The 20530-nt window shown below is 43.4% G+C and overlaps 1 protein-coding gene across 1 annotated transcript in view; it reads right to left on the bottom strand.

The window, feature by feature from the left end:
* Positions 1-747: 747 nt before the first annotated feature.
* Positions 748-20530, bottom strand: part of GRHL2 (grainyhead like transcription factor 2) — a 60412-nt gene continuing 40629 nt past the window's right edge. Inside the window, exons 10-16 of the mRNA XM_068672380.1 lie at positions 18108-18195; positions 17886-18025; positions 15663-15694; positions 14379-14473; positions 10448-10533; positions 5673-5737; positions 748-5112 (exon numbers count right to left, since the gene is read on the bottom strand). Of these exons, the coding sequence (XP_068528481.1) occupies positions 4998-5112; positions 5673-5737; positions 10448-10533; positions 14379-14473; positions 15663-15694; positions 17886-18025; positions 18108-18195 (621 nt within the window). The 3' untranslated portion in view covers positions 748-4997. The remainder of the gene's footprint in view (positions 5113-5672; positions 5738-10447; positions 10534-14378; positions 14474-15662; positions 15695-17885; positions 18026-18107; positions 18196-20530) is intronic.

The following is a 20530-nucleotide window of genomic DNA, read 5'->3' as shown; positions in this document are numbered from 1 at the left end:
TCAAGACAAGAGAGAGATCCTCTCTCTCACCCACTTGCTCAGCAACATGTGAGCTCAGCCTGAGTTTCCTCCTCCACTTGAGAGGTTTTGCAGTTGAATAACTCAGATAAACATGACAATCCTCCTGCCCAAACGTTTTCCCAGTTCTTCCCTCTAAGGCTGGACTGCTTCACAATGCTAATTAAACATTTGGTGGAAAAGTGGCGAGGGAGAAAGAAATGTGTGAGCTTAGGGAGGACTGAAACATTAGTAAGTGTAAACAGATTAGTTTTCTATTCATCAGACAGCCACTAAATTATGGTTTCTATGTTAGGATACCTCAGCCAAGCCTTCTTTGCTATGGATTGACAATCTGGGGTAAAGAAAGGGAGGGACAGAGAGACAGGATGATTAATAAACTCACATCGTTTTTGCTGATGGAAAACCAACATTAACCTATCTGTTCCATATTCTGCTGGGACTAAAATCAGCCCAAATTTCAGCCTTTGCCAGACGCTGCTCACTTCTGGGTCCAACTAAAATGTAAAAGCTGTAAATATATTTACAGAAAAATACATTTACAGAAAAAATCACAAACAAAAAACGTTTTGTTTGGTGATGATTATTTTTTTCAGTTACTGTCTTTCTTTTCTTGGTAGCATGAATTCCCTTTTTCTTCTTTTTGGGAAGTTTTCTGGGCTCAGAAATAGGAACTCAATCCCCATTTTGCAGTAACACACACCAGAGCAACCAGAGCAATATGAGAAATATTATCTCATACATAGGAATATTTATTTTTGTCCTTCTTAAAAATGTACAAAAAATAAAATAACTGTATTTACAGTTTATCAAACCCCTCTCCCAGTTGCAACACTATTAAGTTACATGAGCTATTTTCTTAATATAAAAGCACACTATTTATACATAAAGTTTCATTTTTTTTTTTTGCCAGAGAGGGCTTGTCACAACCTTTGGCACAAACACTCTTGTTTGTATCTTGTCTCAATTCATAGGAAATGGAAGAGCATATAAAACATTTTGTAAGCTTTACATTTGAAAGCCATAAAACACTCCTTTCCAGTCCCGCATCGATCAATATGCAGCAACTCTGACAGCTGGAGAGTTCAGTTTTTACTAATTGTTGAATTCATTTACATTTAAACCATCCGTAGACTGAAAGAAGAAAATAGACAAGAAAGACACTTGATCTCTGAATTCCATTGACCAAAGACTTCATGAGAGAAAACACTCAGAGAGAACAAATAAAAAAGAGAGAGAGAGAGATAAAGAGAGAAGCTATTTTCTTTTCTTTCTTTCTTAATGTTCAGTGATAAAAATCCTCCAGAATATCTTGATGAGGATATCCCCACACACCAACAAAGCTTCGCTGAAAGGATGCGCTTTATTGTGGGGATATAAGCACCTGACTGTGTAGAAGGCAACTTAAGGCTGAGGTTTGGGTTTGCATAATAAACCATCAAATGGACAGTCATAGTGCCGAATCTGTGGTAGGAACAGAAGTTAAAGCTTAGAAGCCTGCTCTGCCTTTTGCATCTCTCCGTCAGCATCTTTCAAAACTAACACATGTGCAGACACAACACGGCTCTCACTCTTCATATGGAAAATGAGCTGAGCAGCAAGCCACCCTTGAGGTTACACTAGCTAAGGTTTAAGACTGCTGTCTTGAAGAAGGAAAGGAAGTGAGAGTTTTGTTCCTTTGAAAAAAAAAACATTGCAGTGCCACAAAGAGACAAAAGGAGGACACAGATCCTTCTGTCCCCTGCTGAACCACAGCCAAATCTTGCTTCCATTTAACTCATAATATTTAGAAGATACAGTGCTAATCAATTTTTTTCATGAAACAAAAGCAACATGTACATTTTAACAACACATATGTAAGAACTTTGTACTCCTCGTGACCTTTGAATCAAGCAGGGCACAAAGCAGGGCCCTGCTTCAGAAGTTTGCGTTACTAATACTGGCCCTTCCCCATCGCCTCGGCATCCTGACTTTGACCAACAAACCCTCAGAGGTGGTGAGCCCCGAGAGCTTGTAGCTTGCCGTGACCAGCACCCGGGCTTCAGTGCTCCTCCAGCAGCTGATGGTGTAGCTATAGCCAACTGGGTGCTGGGTGATGTGCTCTTTGTAATGTCTTTTTTTGCTCATGATGCATCTAGTAGTTGATTTAAAATACTCTTACTATCAGGGTGAGTCTTACTCTTCTTCCTCAGCCCTGCTACCTTCAGCGAGACTGTGAGATGAAAATAAAGGCAGAAGGATCAGCTCTCTTGCTACTGACCAGCAATTTGTACACTTACAGATATATTTAGAAAAGCTTTCAGTTAATCTTGGAAACAACTTTCCTTCCCTGGACAGTGCCTGACCTAAAGCTCCTAAAATGGCATTGGAAAGGCAGCTCAGCTCCTTAAGCCCCAGTATTTCCTGGAGCATTGCAGCTCTTGCTGATCCTTCACTGTTCCTCAGTGCAAGATGCTGCAGCACCCAGCAGGTCCTAGCTCAGCTTACAAAAGAGGAAAGATCCACCCCTGTGTAAGACAAGCGCGAAATATTAACCTGCGTGCTGGTGCTGCCAGGACAGCCCTGCCCTGCTCTGTGAACCCCAAGCTCTCGTAACGCAGCACACCACAACCCAGCCCAGATTGCCTGTAAATGAGACTTTTTGGATGGCAGCTTTGTTAGGGGCAGAGCCAGGGCTCAGATACCTACATACCTACACACCTGCTAAAACTGCCCTATTTTGCTTTGGGAAGAAAGCTATCTGGGCTGTCAGCGTAGACTTTTTATCTGAGCCTGAGGCAAGCAGAAACAAATCAAATCTCCCTAAATCCCTTGTATTCCCAGGATGTCTGCTCTTAGGCGAGGTAGTGAGAGCATCTTTGCTGAGCATGTATTTGGAAAAATACAATGGAATTAGTGCACAGCTCAGCACGATAAGGAAGAAAAGCACAAAGCAAATGAACAGAGAAGGTGAGAGGAAGACAGACACAGGGAACAAAGACTTTGTTTTGCAGATATACCTGGAGTGTGGTTATGCTAGCTCTGACACGAACAGCCTGGAGCCTCCACAGGTTCTGGTCCCACAGAACCTTTTAGAGGTGCCTGGCATTTCTATTTGAAGAACAGATTTCAATGAGATGTTATTGCTAATGAAGTTAAGAAACCGTGCAAGAGCTTGCAGGACAATTCATGCAAAAATGTGACCAAATGAGACTGGTCAGCTATTCCAAGTCCTTTGCATATTTACATCTGTAAATAGCTCCACACAACTCAAATCCTAGAGAATGAGCTCTGTTAAATCAGGCGGTGTTTCTTTACATCATTAACCAGCTAATGAGAAACAAAAATACTGTGCCTAAATGAAAAACAGATTTTAGAAGAAAAAAAGTAAGAAAACAAAGACTACATATGGGAGAGGCCCCACGTTTCTGTCTGTCTCATGGGATCCTCGTACAGTGCATGGGGAATGAACTGCTCGCCACTGAAACCCCCAGGACCGTGTGCTGTGTGAGGAGCTCTGAGACAGTCAAAGGAGCTGGAAAGGAGAGAGACAGGTGCCAGGTTTGGATGCGCTGGGGACATTCAGGCCTTGGATCCCTTTTCTGATGTGATCAGCCTGCAGCCTTTCTCTCTCACACAATTCCTGAGACAGAGGCGGAATTCGATGGCATGACCTTGTAGCTCAGCCTGGGCTCAGATCCAGCCTTTGTGAGAGAAATCTATCTCCACACCTCAGCTGTGGCCACTCTCGGTCTCCATTGGCAAAATTGTTCCAGTTCCCATAAAAAGCCCAGGTTTCTACCTCATCCAGCTGTCCTAGGAATCAAAATGGCATTATTCAACAGAGATACAAGAGCAAATTCCCTTAAGAAGAAGAGTTTGGAGTCCTGTTTCTCACAGTCTAGAGGAACGCTTTAAGGAGCAGGCTGCTGGGGAAAGCACCTTTCCCTCCACAGGTTTGAGATGGGCCCATTTTGAGAGCCCCCACTCCACCAGCAGAACAAGCAGAAGTCCTCCTGCACCTCCAGGCACGCCAGGCAGCAGACAGACGGGTACCTCTAGGATTTCGTGACAGCTGGATGGGGCCCTCAGTTACCTAAAACCAGGACCTGGGCACCTGAGGTGGGCCCCGCTGTGCCAGAGCACTCCAAACACTGCAGCGCCGTTTGCTCCAACATTTCAGTATCAAACTGGGTGGGCAAGGGTGGAGTGCTTGAATGCAGACACAGCCATCAACTTCTCAGTACACACTCCTTAACAGATCGCAGACATCTAATCTTCTAGGAAAGATTCTGTTAAACCCTAAGCCCAATACATACAAAAACATAGTGGCAGTAAACGTGCCCACATACGGTAGTTAAAATATATTATTGCATATTATAAACATTATATACAAGGTTAAAATGGTTTCTTTACCATTTACTTACAAGTGACATTTGTAGCTGAATGCCTTACTTACAAGTCCTCATTGCTACGTGCTGAGAACTACCAGAGGTATTTGGCAAGACTATACACTAGAGAGAGATACGGATCAGTCTGAGCAAGTGAACTCTTGTCAGCCACTTTCCCCATCTTTAGCACTTAACCCTTTTTATTTTAGCAATGGTGGAGTGAACTCTGTTAAAGAGATTTATCCCAGTTTTCTGAAACTGGACCAGCACGGTTCCTTAACGTGTTTTGGAATGAGTTTATCCACATTAAAGCGTGGATGAAGATGCTGCATTTCACATTTGCAGTGGGTCACCTGGTAACAGATCTGGGGGCTGGTAACTGCTCGTACACTGGAGAATGGGGAACAATAAATAAGGGACCAGGTTAACGAGTGGCCTTGTGCTTGACAAACCCAAGCCTACATGCAGTGGGCGTGCAGAATGGACAATGTTTGCAAACCAGTCTTGTAACAGTTTCTCTGATCAATGTCTGTCAAGTTCCTGGGGAATCTTCTGCTTTCCAAGGAGAATGAAATGCTGTGGTTCCTTACAAAAGGGCTCTGCCTGAGGCTAGATCTCAGTCAGCGTGATCTTGAAGCCTTCAAGCATGCTCTCCATGTGCAGGATGAACGTGTCCTCATTGGAGTAGTGCTCAATGATGTTGTCATCCATGTTTACCAGGATACTGGTGACAAAGGCAAAAATCAGTATTTTCACGTACCAGAAGAGGAAAAGGGAAAGCCATGCCCTCCACCACATGCACGCACTTAGCTAACCTCCTAGTGATGCAGGAAGACTCCAGCACACGCCAGTACAGGGACAAGAGTGAGAATCAGCTCTGAGACCTGCCCCACAGCCCCTTGTAGCCTTTGGATTAGAGGCTGCCACTTGTGGAAGTAGGCACAAGGTAAGAGACGTAAGGAAGTTAAAATGGAGAGATTCGGATTTACGATAAGGAGCAGCAGCCTGGCTATTCTAAAACCACAGCTGTGATGCTCGTGACTAAATTTACTCGTCTGAAACCCCTGCAGCAAGCGCAGCCTGAATTCTGGTCAGACACAGGCTGGATTTTCCTACCTCTGACACCCCTTGCAGTCTCCATAAACAGTAAGATTTTAGGGTTGTGGGCATGTATCCTAAAAGTGTTTATACCGTCCAGCATAATGATGCCCCAGGTATGGCTTGGATCCCTGAATACTTCTAAAGGATCCTGCCACAGTTCCTGGCTAGTGTTGGTTTACTTACCCCTTTTTGCTCTTCTTATAAAGTTTTGCAATCTTTTCGACTGGCAGCCCGTATTTCTCAGAGATCTGAAATCAGAACAAAAGAAATATTATTAAAGACTAATGAGGAATAGGATGTCATCACCTCTCTCTGTACATAAGGCATTAAAACACTATCTCTGCAAACTTCAACAGGATAGCTATACAGAAAGGTCTCTCGCTATCACACTATAGCTTCATTTAAGGACAATTTGGGGAGGAACAATCCTAAAAGTCTTGATTAAAAAAATACTACCTTTCCATCCAGAAACTCAGAGACTGTAATTTTCCTAGGTGTGAGTCATCAAAACTGCTTCAGCATCTCCTACTGCTCCACTTGAGGAGTCAACACTCTCCCCAGCTTTGGATTCTACCCAGGAATTTCAATCTGATCAGCATCCTTTCTGCCTCTTCTTGTTCTGATTTTTTAGCCTCAAGAAAGCAAAGGATCCTTACCCCGGGTAGAAAAATGAGTACCAACACAACAGGATCTGATGGACTGATGGTTCAACAAAAAAAAATGTGTATTTCTATCTCAATGGCATTTCAATATCTGTTAAGCTAACATGATCCTTCATGGTACTTCTTTTGTCTGAAAAGTATCTTCAAGGTACCTTTTCCTACGAGAGGGCTACAAGCATGCTACACACAGGATTAGGAAGCTTCTGGATTCATGGAGAGATCAGCTTAGTCACCGGGGTAGTAAAATGATGACAATACTCATGGCTGAATATACAGATAACAAGACAAGATGTCTCTGACAAGTCTGTTAACAAGGTAAAGGACTTCTAAAATCAATCCCTTGACTTCCACTCAAGTGATAAAGCAGAAAATAGAGAAAAAATTTTGAAGGGAGAACTTAGCTGACAAACTACCAGCACCAACAAGCACTTCACTGGAATGTTTTGGTACTGCTACGCAGCAGGGTGTTGAGTGACTCCTTTGGATGTCCATTCTGCAACAACCCCGTGGTGTGTTCATGGAGCTCATGTCCCTGAGCCCTCAGTCTGAGACAAGTTTCCTTTCCAAATCATAACTCTTCTTTGAGGGAATGGGTCTCACCACTCATAATTTTGAAGAAGATTTTCCCAAGAGGCAAAATAATTATGGAAAAAAAGATTATTTCTTTTTGTCAGTGATTAATGTGCTGTGGTAATCTACTGCTAAACAAAGTAAACTTCCTGCTCTTCCCAAGTGAAATGAGGTTGCAGCTAAGTAGCTGACTCTTATCTTCTACATTAGAGAAGTGGAATACACAATTAAAAATCCTTAAAGACTGCCAAACTTCAGTCACTGTTAAATCCTTTCTTTGTGTTTGTGCTCCAAGTGCTCAGACTTCTGTTGAGAAGAAGTCGTATTGTAGAAAAGTAAATTAAAGCAGTCACGACGGAACAGAAAATGAAAAGCAAGTGATGGATAAAACTCAGCACCAAGGACAGATTCAAACAGCCACAGGTTGAACCTCAGGCATGGCTTCCATGCAGAGAGCTAAGGAGCTCTATGCACGGGGTGGAAAAGCATCCGACAAGGAGGTTCCAATGAAGTACTCCAAAATTCAAGGTTTTCCTCCAAACAAGGCAGAACAAGGGTGACCAGACTTGCCTTGTCTCTGCGTAGGACACAAAACCTCCTTTCCTTCAGTGCCTCCTCCTGTGCTGCCCATGGAGGGCATCTGCCTGACCTGAGGCCAGTGACTCCTCTGGGGCAGGCAGGTGCTAGAGTATTCAGCAAATCTCATCTGTCTTTGAGAAGTTTCCACAGAAACTTCCATGTTTTCCTTTCCTTTCTTACCTTCTAGCTTTGCTTACCAAAGTCTGAGTGGAATGATATCAGGTGTGCAAACTGGTACTGGATTTTTGTATCAGTGGCTTTGTTGTATGCCTAATTTTAAGCTTTCGTGTACAGCAGTAATAAAAATGGCTCCATTTCATCAGGCTGTGGAAGAAAATCCTTTGTAATTCAGGAAAACTGCAGCCTGAAACTGCTGAAAACATCACAACTACTGTGTGGACGTGAGGAAATGCTGCAGCTCCTTCTCTGGGGCGTTAACTCTGAAGCCTAGCGATCCTGTAAAGATGAGGGCTGAAGACACTTTTCGCTGACTCCACGCAAATAAACAAGCACGGAGAAAGAGTCCTGTGCCAAGGAGGTTTAACAGCAGCTAATACACAGCGTTCCGCACATTCCACCATAAAACTTCCCTAAGATATTTGGGATACCTAACACTCACCCACACCAAATGTTGCTCAGAGTGGCTTGGGACTCTGGGACACCACTTCCTACACAAGCTCTGGGAGGTAGAGCTGAGAAAGCCCTGCCTGTCACACTGCCTGTGACAGGTGTGGGGTTTATATAACATGGAGGGATTAGTGAGCTTTGGGAAAGACTTCCAGCTGACTGAATAAGCACATTTCTCAGGAACCCCTAAGGATTCAACCAATTATACTAAATGGCGAGCTGCTGAAGCGAGGCTCCGAGTGGGGGTATGGGAGAGCCTCCTACTCACAGGCTCAGAAAACGAGTCTCCAGTGCAAATGTGCTAAGTCCTGCTGCAGAATCTGAGAAAGCAGACAGCTGGCATCTGCTAGGGCATCTCACTTAACACCCTCTTCTGAAACAGCTTTGATGCCAGCTCAGGGGGAAAAACGCTGCTGGCCAGCCTCCATATAAAACAGGATTTCTCACCTGATCCCAAGCATGATATAATACAGTAATGAAAGATCTCTTTATTTAGAGTATTTTCCTTCATCATCTTCATTTTCCAGTTCCCTGAGTAGAGAATTCTCTGCTTCCCTTAGGATGCCTGAGCCCACGAGACGGCCTTCAGAGTGGCACTGCACCCCCCTGGCACGGCAAGCCTGTCTGTAGCACACATCCAATTGCACAAGCCACCAGAAATGCTTTCTCTGCTGGAGTCAGGAAGACAGTAAAGGCTGGTCGAAGCATGTATAAAAACATCTCTGCCGACTTATTTCTGTGGAGTGGTCTGGTACATTGCCCTACCTTGGTTGGAAGGACACGCAGACATGTATAAATCTAATAAAAGAAGGAATCTGATTGTTCATTTGGAAAGTGAGTATATGAGACAATAAAATAAACATACTATCTGAGAAAACACTGTCATTAACCATGGAAAGCTAGGAGAAAGATACAGATCAGGAATAGTGATAAACAAACCAACAAAAAATATGTTTAATATGCAAATAGAGAAGAAGGGCATGAATCAGGATCATTGGTGTTGCCTTTCAGAAGTGGGGATCTATAAAATTCAGAGCCTTGGTTTCTAGGATCTTTATACTGAACTTGTAAGTTAGCATTTAGGATGCGTGCAATTTCCAAATTATATTATTTGCTGTAAAGACTGCAGAGAGAGTATTTAAAAGTATGCAGTTTGACAGCTTTTTGGCATTCACTTACCCATTATATCCTACCAAAGAGAATTAAAATTTCCTGACTGTGTTCCTTTCAGTGATCTGGGACATTTTACAACAGATCAGGTTTCTCTGATGCTGAAAACATGCCACTGAGTCAGCAGCTGTGCTGAGAGAGGTATGCAGAAACCTGTGCTGAAGGAGCTATGCAGAAAAGTTCTGGACCAGCTTTGTTTTTATGTTACGCAGTAGCTGGAGAACAGGCATGGAGAGGCACTGAACACTGAAAATAAAATATGAATGTTAGCTTGAAGGGTTATGGAAGGATAATAACTGACTTTTCATACAAAGCCAAAATAAAATTATGTTTATCATGAATCAGATTGCAGCCTCTTCAAGTGAAGCCTAGCTTTTATTGTACGTAAGTGTTCTGCCTAACAACTGGCCTGCAGTCACAGCTAGCTTTACTTTCTGCTTCTGGCCAAATAGCTCTTTGCTGCATTCTAAGTGTTTGATACACACAACAAGACACTGATAATTTTATGAGAGCATGGCTACATATACTTCTAGCACCCAGCTGAGCTCTCTAGAGACACTTTCATCCATTCCCATCTTCTTTCCTACATGTGGCCAAGGCTGGAAATCAGCTCAGTGCCCTACAGGTCAGTCTCATGCTAGTCCCCCCCACCTAAGCAATGAGACACACGTTGGCTTCTTCACTCTTCACTCACCAAATTTCACACATCTACGAGCCATAAGCTCATATGTGTAGGATTAAATGTGAAAATACAGTTACAGAAAACAGATAACAAATACTCAAGTCAAAGAAGCAGAAAAGAGGCAGGCCTGAGTAGGTCACTCTGGAGTGAGGGCTGGAGAAAGCATTTGAGACGGGAGGTATGAATGAGCTGTCTGCACTGCCTCACGAACTGTTCACTGAAAAAGCAACTGCACAAAAGCCATATGAAATTCACATGGAAACGCTGCATCCTTGGGCCTCTTCTTTAAAAGCTGGCTGTGAACACACCAGTGAGCACTGCAGGAAAAGATTTGACAGGCTCTGAACCATCAGTTCAGAAAGAAGTGTTTCAGAAAGCGGGTCCTTCATCTCACTGCTTCCTTGGCACTGGTTAATTACTGCCATTCCTCAAGGGTCAGGTCTCCAGTAAGTCAGCTCTGCAAGTCTATTTTATCTCAGCAACCCACTGACAGCACTCAATTCAGAACATGCCAACATTTCGGAGGTGTGCTCCAGAAAGCCCTTATGAAATGCTTTAAATATATTTGAGAGTAACTTCGTCTCTGTATTGTATCTCAGCAACACGTTTCAAGTCTCAAGATTTTCTTACCAAAGAGGATAAACAACGTGAGGACACTGGATACTTACCGCTTCCATTAGCCCCTTTACTGTGGGTGATTTCAGCATCAAAGCATCAAACACCTCATCCGTCTCCTTCCTCACATACAAAAGCACTGAAAGAGAAAAAAGTCAAGCTTGGAGCAGGTCCAGTCAATCGAACAGATGAAACACCCCACAAAGAGTAGAAAAACAAATATTAATCCATGACAGATAAAACGAAGCGCTGAAGCTGGTTTTCACTTTAAAAAAATATATCAGCAGTGATGGAAGACACACTGTGGTTGCTTTGAAAGTACACAAAGAAAATGCAGTTGATTTAATGTAATGTGAGAAATCTGTATCTTCAGGAATTTAAACCTTCATGTACTTAAATAGGAGAAGCTCCAGGAAAAAAATATATATATAGCTGGGGCTCTATACCTGGGTCTTGGCTTGCACCTCTCCAGGCTGCATCCCAAAGACTGAGAAAGACATTCAGAAAAGGCAAAATTACACGGCAAGAGCAAAGCAGGCAGGTACAAAAAGAGTCAGTTGTAGCTAAACTTCTGAGACAAAAGGCAACAAAAAGGATAGGAAATGGTAATCTGACAGAGATTACATGGCAAAAGCAAAGCAGACACACGCAAAGTGAATAAACGTGAAGAAGTGGTTTAGGTGGAATTTCACATTACTCGGGTGAAATCGCAGGTGAAATAAGCTGATGTGAAAGTGATTTTTCCTGAATAAGCTGCCTTTTCAACTAGCAGTACTGTATGTTAGGTACACGTCTACTCTTAGATATGTCTGCGGGACAGACTGCACTGGTAATCGTTTGGTGCCACGATGGGAAAGGTAATTTTGAAACTGATCGCCCTTGGAGTCCAAAGGAGATCTTCATTGGGTGATTTAATTTCACAGTAGGTGACTTGTAGATGGCATTTTTCATGAAGAAGCAATTGTTTGGAAGCTAATTCTCAGTTTAAGACTGTAGCAGGCCCATTTGCACTGAATTGTAGCTTCTTTGCCCATGTTTTCAAATGGCTGAAAAAAGGTTTAAAACTTGGCTGCTCAAATCAGTCTCCTGTCTTGGTCTACAAAAACAGGCATCGGGTTCAATGGTGGGATTTTTGCACCTTTAATTCAGAAGGACTGACCACCTTGTGCCCTGTTATTTTGGCCTGTCCCTGCGAATCCTCCTGCAGGTGAACTATCTCAAAGAGCAGATGCAAATGCAAAAATAACCCTGTTTGCTGAGTCCTTCAGACTAACCAGGTCCATGCTGCAGGTGCTGAGGCAGCCCACAGACCTTTGTGCCGGCACAACAGCAGGGAGAACCTCAAACCCAAGGAAAGCAGGGCTGGTAGCTGTGACCAAGCCTTCCTTGACTACATTTGGACTTTTCACAGATTGCCCAGGCACAAATTCTTCAGCTAACAGAGCCACCGGGTGAATTCTGTGCTCCACGGGGATGGTTCACAAAGCTCGAGTTCTTATGAATCCAAAATTCTTGAGAATAGTTTAACCTAACTCTCTGAAGAGACAAAAACTAGAGCAAAATACTGTTTTGTTCAGGCTGAAAACTGCAGGACTGGCAATCTCCCTGACTTTTAACAGGGCTGTTGGATTTATAATTGATAGGAAACTCCCACTGAAGTCTGAGAGGTAAAATGACTTGAAAACTGCTAGTGAGAACACAGAAAAAAGGCTACGAGCCCAGCCGAGTGACTAGCCACGCAGCACAGCTGGTGCAGATTAACATACTTCACATGGTTGGGCACTTGCACTTCCCTTAGGGGCCAAGGAGATGAAAGACAAACTCAAAAAGATGCAGCTACCTGTGTGAGAATATGAACCCTGTTTGACTGGTGGTTTGCAAACGCTTTTGGATCCCTGTTCTCGTGAAGGGAGATTATTCTTCCCCTAATACTTCTGTTTCCACTGGAGAATATTACAATTAGCTCCAGCAGCCAGAGGTGAAACTTCAGCTCTTTGGCTGGGCTTGGACCCCTCACTGGGTGCTGCTTACCTGTGTTGCTCTGATAATGAGCCACCTTGGGATTACGTTGCCTGCTATGCATATTTCCTCGTATCAGACCTGCTCTTTCTCAAATATTACAGCCCCACCTATACCTGCTCTCAAGTTATTGATGCTGATGTACCGAATAAATCTGGGAGAAAAAATCTGTTACAGCTAAGCCTGGGAAAAACAGCAGAAGATTTTAATACCCGGTGACTCCTGTGGCAAAGATGGGATTGTCAAGTGGGTAGGTTCAAATGGAGCCGTGCTCCAGCAGCACAACCCCAGATGTAGGGCTCCTGATGGCAGGAAGTTCACCAGAGCAAAGGCTACGCTGGAAGAGGCTTGGCCTCCAGCCAGCACAGCCCAAGTTGCGAGAAACACTGAGCAGGAAGAGAGCATCCTCCAGCTTCTCCGGCTCCGTGCCTCTCCTGGATTTAATTATTTAGCATAGTTTTGTCACCAGTTGAAAAACATTTTTTTTCTTTCAAATCTTCCCCTCGAAATGGTTGAAATTCCTGGATGATATTAAAACAACTAACCACAGTAAAGGACAGGAATAATCAAAGCAAATCAATATCTCCCTGCAGGAAACTCTCCAGGCTTCCAGCTGGGAAACCCAGGTGAAACTGCTGCAAAAGACAGATCTTTATGCAGCCCTTGTGGCTGTCCATTTCTGCTTGATGGAGCCCACATTGATAATGTGAATTTGGTCAAGGCCTTGAGTCAAACAGATACGATCCTGTGGTCAGTGCTGACCTCACATTACTAATTGGAGACTTAATTAAAGGAAGAATATGTTTACATTCATTCTACAGAGATACCAATCTCCATCCTATAGTCTTGTATGCTTCCCCTGCTTCAAGCGCACCATCTGCACCAACAGAGAAAATTTAGCATTATGGAAAGTGTTCCTAACAAGCTCAAATGAGTCTTACAAGTGGTATAGATAAGAGCAGCTGAGCTCACTTCTACACGTTGCTGCCTTGTTGTCTCATAAACTAATGGGTGACCCTCAAAACATGCGTGAGTTTGAGTTTCATAGCTCGGTCCAACCCCTGAGTTCTCCAATAAGCTTACATGACGGAACTCAGGAGACTGAAGGAATGGCAAATATTCTCCAGAGTGCCCAACTGTGGCAGTGTGGTGTTTTATCACATGTATAGCTCTGCATTGTGACTGTACACAAAGCATATTTTGTGGACAAAGCCACCACATGCTCATCCTTACCTTCACGTGAATTTGACAGCTCTGCCTAAACCACTGCTTGAATGTTACTCAAGTTAACCTGCACTGAACTGGAAAACAGGAGCTGGACTTCTCTTGCAGCACATAGGAAATGTGACTGTGGCAGTACTCTCTAAAGACAATAAAAAGCAGTTAAAGGAAACAAACAATTCAGCTGGGTCAGCTGCAGGATATCTCTCCATGCATTAATTTTCTAATTGGGTAGGAAAGTTCCGAGGTTTTATTCAGGCTAATCTCAACTCTGCAGTGAGTACAAGCATGAGCTTGCCTGTGTAATGTCTCTGTATTTGACCCAGTGCATCTTGCATATTTGTTTGTGATCCCAGCCAGAACAGAAAAGAGGAGCAAAAGTTAAAAATAAACAACCACAGACTCGCTACTAGAACATTTATGAACTATGTAGCTTGGCCAAGCACCAAGAAACTTTCGAGCTTTTTTGCATTTTATACACACTTGTGTCCTAATCCCTTCTCGAGACAGTCCCCAGTTCTTTCTCGTGTTTATTTTCTGCTTTGTAGCATTCTAGCATTTTTAGCATTACTAGCATTCGCTAAAATGCCTCCTTGTACACTGGCAGGTGTGATTGTATCTTCTCCCATCTGCCCCATATTTGCACTAGCATCAAACAACTGCCTTGGTCTGAGCCAAACAAGTTCTCTGCTTGAGGGCAGAAGTCGCAGAGCATTTGTAGGAACCAACTAGAACAACTGTTACCTCTTTTCAGGCCTTCTTCTTTCATTTGTTTCAGAGGGGATGGACCAAACTCCTCCTCCACAGGCCGGAACATCCTCTTGACCAGGACACTGCCACTAGAAAACACACAACAGGGGCCACGTCATGGATAAAACTGTGCTCCCAACAGAGAAGGGACAACAGCAGCAGTTATGCCTCAATTTGTACTCTGGCAAAAACTCCACTAGCTACTCAAGTAACTGCAGAAACTGCACAGATTTAGCTTTTGATGCTTATCTGAATTCTCCAAGCCTCTCAAGTTGCCTGGACTGACTGGCTGGGACAGGTGACAGGAAAATATACTCCGATGTTGCATGCTATTTGGAAAAACACCAAAGGCTCTTAACTTCTTAAATATTTAGGCACGGGAATTCAGGGGAAAGAAGCAACTAAGAAAGGAGGTGGAGCCGTATTTACACATTGGTTCACCTCCTCTTTTGGGTCAGAGACAGCCTCAGGAAACACTGACCACATTTCCAAAATCCAAGGCCACACAACCCAGCAAGTTTCAAAAAGTCTCATATTCTGAAGTCACTGTTAGCTGTTGGTGCCCAGCCACCACCTACCACAGGCCACCTTTTGCAGACATTCGTGAACTCAGTTTGTGGGTGTTCACTTAGGATTTGAGTACCTTACAAAAGTATAGAGGTTGCACACATCACAACTAATATTGGCTGACTCTAAAGCCCATATTTTGTGACATCTCTCAACTATTTTAGGGACTTTCTGCAATTCTCCAGTGCCTCCAAAGCCAGACAGCGGGTGCTCCCATTTCCAGCCTTCCCCTCTTCCCAAGAACTCCAATTCTTTCTTTATCTCCTAAGGTACTGGGGCATTTTCTCTGCATCTCCTGTATTTGTCACATACACCCATGTGCTGTGAAACAGCAGGGCAAATTTCCATGCTTCATTATTCATTTTGTTTTAAGATGATTTGAGAATTCTTATATAAAATACACTTTATTATCAAATATATTGTCCTGACCCTATGTTGAACCTTAAGGCTCTTCAAACCGTTTTACTTGGAAATGGAAGAAAAAAAATAAGTATAAAAAGAAGCCAGTTCACAGAAAGGAAAAGAAAGATACCATAAAATAAACCTTCCCACTACCAGTTCCACATATTATTCACCTACCATTAGGGATGGGAGAACATAAGGAAAAGGAGAGAGAGGGGACCAGTTTTATCTGATTTCAGGTCTTTATGCCTGCTTTCTATGAGTTTGAACTGCTAACCACAAAAAATTGTGAAACAATGAATGCCTTACCCTTCTCTCTCATCATCTGTGTTATAGTAAACCTAAAATGAAAGAAAAAGAAATTATTCCCCAAACTCAGACACCTGCTTAACAGAATAACTTCAAATGGGAGGAAAGAGAAGTGGTTTGCAGTTTTTAATCTGTTAAAAATCCTTCTATAAAACACAAACATCTCTACTTCTAATTTGGATCTGGAGAAAGTGCAGCTTGGCAAAACCGCTGTTGGATATCATCTGGTGGAAATATATCAAAGCATTTTGACAGGCATTGCCCTCTCCTCTGTTTTGTATCATTTTCCAATTATTTTACAATTCTCTAAATCAGATCACTCCTACCTAAATTATCCTTAATGCAATTTAAGCCACAACACTCGCAAGAGTTTTGTAGGTATTTAATACTGTCTGAAAATCTAATTACACAATGAGGGCCGATATTAAACCACGGGCCTAATGGAAAAGCAATTGCTAATGGTACAGATGATATTTCTTGCACAGGCTGCAGGCAGGAGCAGAAGCCCAGATCATTGCTTCGTGTAAATCAGTTTAGCTCCCATTCGCTGGGAGCAGGCTTACAACAGCAGGAGATGTGGCTAACGGCAGCAGCAGAGGTATAAAATCACAGTCCACTGCCAAAGGCTTTACACAACAGGCAGCCAAATTCCTTTACGAGATGCCTGCGCTGCGGTTCCAAACCAACAAGCACACCCGGGCTTCAGCTGCTGAGCGTGCTCCTGCTGAAGGCATGGCACTGGAGCCTGCTGGGGCAGAGAGAGAAACCCCAGAGAGGTTCCCAGTGCTCGCTCTGGCAAGATGCAGCACATATCTGGCTGGCACTGGGAGCTCTGAGTTCTGAACATTACAATGAGTCTAGCTCAGAGGTGTGTGTGAAGTTGAATTCTGCATTATCTGAAATTGATTTCAAGTCCGGGAGCTGAAAGTGGCTACAAAACACTGTCATAATAAACCATTCTTACATCAATTGATACAAACCACAATTTTAAAAAGTTCAGGATAGCAAGAATGCTGATACTGCAACCTGGGCAGCAGTAAAAGAGAGGGCTGAACGTTGCCTAAGAGCTAGCAAAACTGGGGTATCTCCCAGTTAGTTTAGAAAATTATTTACAGGGTTACATGTACTGAGGAATGCTTCCACCTTCTCCTGTTTTGAGACGAATCCTCGTTCTGATTTGAAAGCCATGAGGACAGAAGGTACCCAGCACTGATATGTGAGGGGGCGTCTTTCCAATTTGGGAGAGTAAGTCAGCGACAGCTGTGATTGCAATGTCTGCACTCTTTGTGCTTTGCTCCACCACAATCCTCCCGGCTTTAAAATAAATGACGATTCCAACTCGGTGTAATTTAATCTTCGTTACTTTAATATTTTGCAGCAAGATGCATGTAAAATTTCATCATCAACAATTCGTCTTTATAAACACATGCAGAAAGGTCTCATTGCAGTCCCTGAGAGGCTAATAAATAACAGGCTCATATTCAAGAAATTGTCGGAGCTGACCCTATAGTTCAGCTTTGCAATTTACCACCATGCAATAAAGCAGGTCTTTAAAAAGTCAGGTCAGCAGAGACTTCCTCATACTTACTGGGGATAATGATTCCATGACTTCAACACTAAGCCAACACTGGACGTTAGCGTTAGTATGATAGATTTTTCCTTCCTATACTATGCTGTAGAGCGCAAATGTTTTCTTCTAAAGAATTACCAGGTCTCTAGGTAGTGCCTGCAGAAAATGGGCAGTGGAATTTGGGAGCCTACTCTTGACTCCTTTATAGGAGGAGCTTGGTCTTTGTTTTCAGCCATCACAACGAGGGAGATCTCTTTTACCACAAGGTGGCACTTCATCTCATCAAGCCATGTAGCACATTCAAAATAAAACCCCACACAACTAAGACTCAAGTCACAAATCAACCTATTTCAAAATTCTTGACTGCTTGTTCCACTCTTTCTTACTAGCAAAAGAATGACAAAAACACAACAAACACAAATAGTCTGTTACTAATGAAGTAAAAACTCCCTCTTTTTGCACCCAGAAATAAGAAAGGCATCTGTCTCTTGCAAGCTCTTTGCTAAATGACTCACCAAGAACTGCATCTACCAAAAATGAGAGGTGAAACAGGCAGCCACCAGTAACAGTGCTTTGTTTTTGTAAAACCTGCCTCGGAGCACGTGCAGCTGGACAGCAGGTGGGCACCTGCTCACCTCATTATCATTTCCTACCTGTCCAGTTCTTTGTAGGTTTCCGAAATGAACATCTGGTATGAAGAGAACTGGCTGGGAATCCAGGTCAGTCATTGTTTTGAAGAAGGTGATATCACTCTTCTTTTGCAGAGGGACTGCACTCAGCTTCCCTTCAGCTGCTAGGAGGATCACAAAGCAGTGTGGTTATGAGAGGGGACACGTTAGGTGTGATTTAGTCCAAACCAGGCCCGTCTTACTCACAGTTATTACATGAGCTTTGGGAGGCCTGGCCTTTGCCTTTCTTCCTGTTCTGCTTCCTCTCTTCATCTCGGATTTTCCTTTCTGCTCCCTGATGGAAAAAAGACAACCACAGACATTAGCCTGAGAGGAATCACCGCGAGCACCATCCCTGCAATGTAGCTGAAACTACAGCTACAGGCACATCAGAAATGCCAAAACAGAGGCCGGTTATCCCATCACAGCTGAATTCCACCAGGTTGTTGGGGAATGTGCAAGGCCAGCCAGCTCCATATCAAGCATCTGTCTCCCAAACTTGTGCTGGCACACCCAGCAGCCCCCAGGGCTCGTGCCAGCAAGAGGAATAAACTCATGTGCATCACTGCAGCTGGCTTGGAGGAGATGGGACCGATGGTTTGGGTACTGTGTGGTCTCGGGCTGGCCTGTTGCTGTCACAGCAGGCACACAGGGCATCCTGAACCCAGCACAATGGAGGGCTCAGCCCAAATACTTCGTGTGTGTACTGACGTAAAGCACCTGCAGGATTGTTGTCATCTTAGATCACGTCTATGTGAAGCTCTTCCCTAAACTCTCAACCACCCACCTTGTGTAGGGGCAGGATGGCTTTGTAAAGGCCTTTGAGGTGTGCCAGTGGAAGAACTCTACTCCAACAGCTTGTTTGCAGTGCAAAGGCTCATACAGAAACATACAGGCATTTCAAACAGGGAAAAAAAGCCCCGGAGAAACTGGAAGGCAGGGCAGCACTACCCTATTAGGCCCTAGGAACTCCTGGGAAGTTGCAGGCTTCTGTTATGTAAATACACTCTCAATAAGTTTAGAAAATAAAAGTTGTTATTGACATAAAAAGCAGCAACACCTCCTTTGAAGTACTCCTAATTTACTTTATAAATATGAATACAGTCATCTTGTGAAGTGTATTAAAGATCCATATGCTCCCAGACAGTCAGCATGCAAAATTAGAGATCTTTTGCAAATTAAAATTAGAAGTTTCTGTAAAAGAAAGTGGAGGGAGGGGAGAGGGGGGGAGCCAAAAATATTCACTCAGGAAGGAAAAATTCACACAAGAGCCAATGAACAAAGCTTGAAAAGAAGGCAAGAAAAGATTTGCTCCTGGCTGTGATCTATCAATGGCTTTCCAGAGGCTGGAAGAGGTGGAGTAAGAGACACCTTTTAAAAAATATGAGGGTATCTAACAGAAACATTGCCTTCAGATCCAGGCTCCAGCCAGTGCTCACAGACCTCAGTCACAGCCATTTCATCAGCTCCGAGAGATTCAGAGCTGTGCCCTTATCAATATTGTTTTTGAGGGTTCCTGTTCTTTACCAAAGGGAAGAACACGTCCTCCTGCCCGTGTCCTGAGGAGGGCTGCCCACAGCCCTGCCTTTTGGTTTCACAGCTCTGACTGCAAAGATTTTCTTTGATGGTCTCTGTAACTACGCCCCCAAGGAAGCGTGACAGCTCTGTCTGCACCCACTTGAGCCATGGCACCCAAGTCCTGAGTACACCAACGATTTAAAGCAGGCTGGAGATGAAGCCATCATAACACCCCCATCACCACTACGAAGCTCATGTGTGCACCTCCTTCTAAATGAAGGCCAAAGTGTTCCCCGTGGGGTAGGACAGGCCCAGAGACTTCATCCTCCTTCTCTCTGTAGCTGCAGACTTACAGGTAATTAGAATTGCACCGTGCCTTTTAACAATCCAGTTACTCTACCGCTGTCCAAACTGGAGACAAGATGGCAGGCACTGCGTGTACTCAGAACAACGTGTACTTCGGAGCAAGGAAAACAGAATTGATTTATTTTATTTGGGAACAATATTACGGTATTTGGCCAGACAAATGCTTCTGCTTCTTTTTAGCAAGGCTAATCGCACAGAGAAAATCAGAATGTCTCTGAATTCCCAGTTCCTTCATACACGGTGGCTAAAGCATCTCGCAGTACATAAATATAAATAGGCCTGGTGGCAAGTTTCCCTGACAACCTCCTTAAAGAATAAAAATTATATTCCCTTATCATAATGTAGCATCAGAGATCTGCACATGACAAAAAGATAGCAAGGGCAGAGAGAATTGGCACTGAGAAAACAAGATTTGCACTCTAACAGCTGCTTGGAAGACTTGTCTACAGGAAAATAAACACGGACAAAAGACTGGAGAATGAATGGGGAGCAAATAAACGCTTACAACCTTTGCAGTCCTTATCTCCATACATTTATGTTACATAAAGCACACGTTGGATCCGAGTCTGTGTTGCTCCCTAGTTTATATGTAATAGGATACTAAAATTCAGTAAGTGCTCAAGTAAATACTAAGATATACGTAGTATGTGCCCCTTGGCTAAATGCTGCTTTATTTCTTCAGAGATTCTCCTTCCACAACGTGTGTGCTGTGTTTCAGCTGAAGGACATAATTTATCAGCAAATGG

Source organism: Anas acuta, chromosome 2, assembly GCF_963932015.1.
Source record: "Anas acuta chromosome 2, bAnaAcu1.1, whole genome shotgun sequence".
NCBI classification, from domain to species: Eukaryota; Metazoa; Chordata; class Aves; order Anseriformes; family Anatidae; genus Anas; species Anas acuta.
This window is presented reverse-complemented; position numbering and strand designations above follow the sequence as displayed.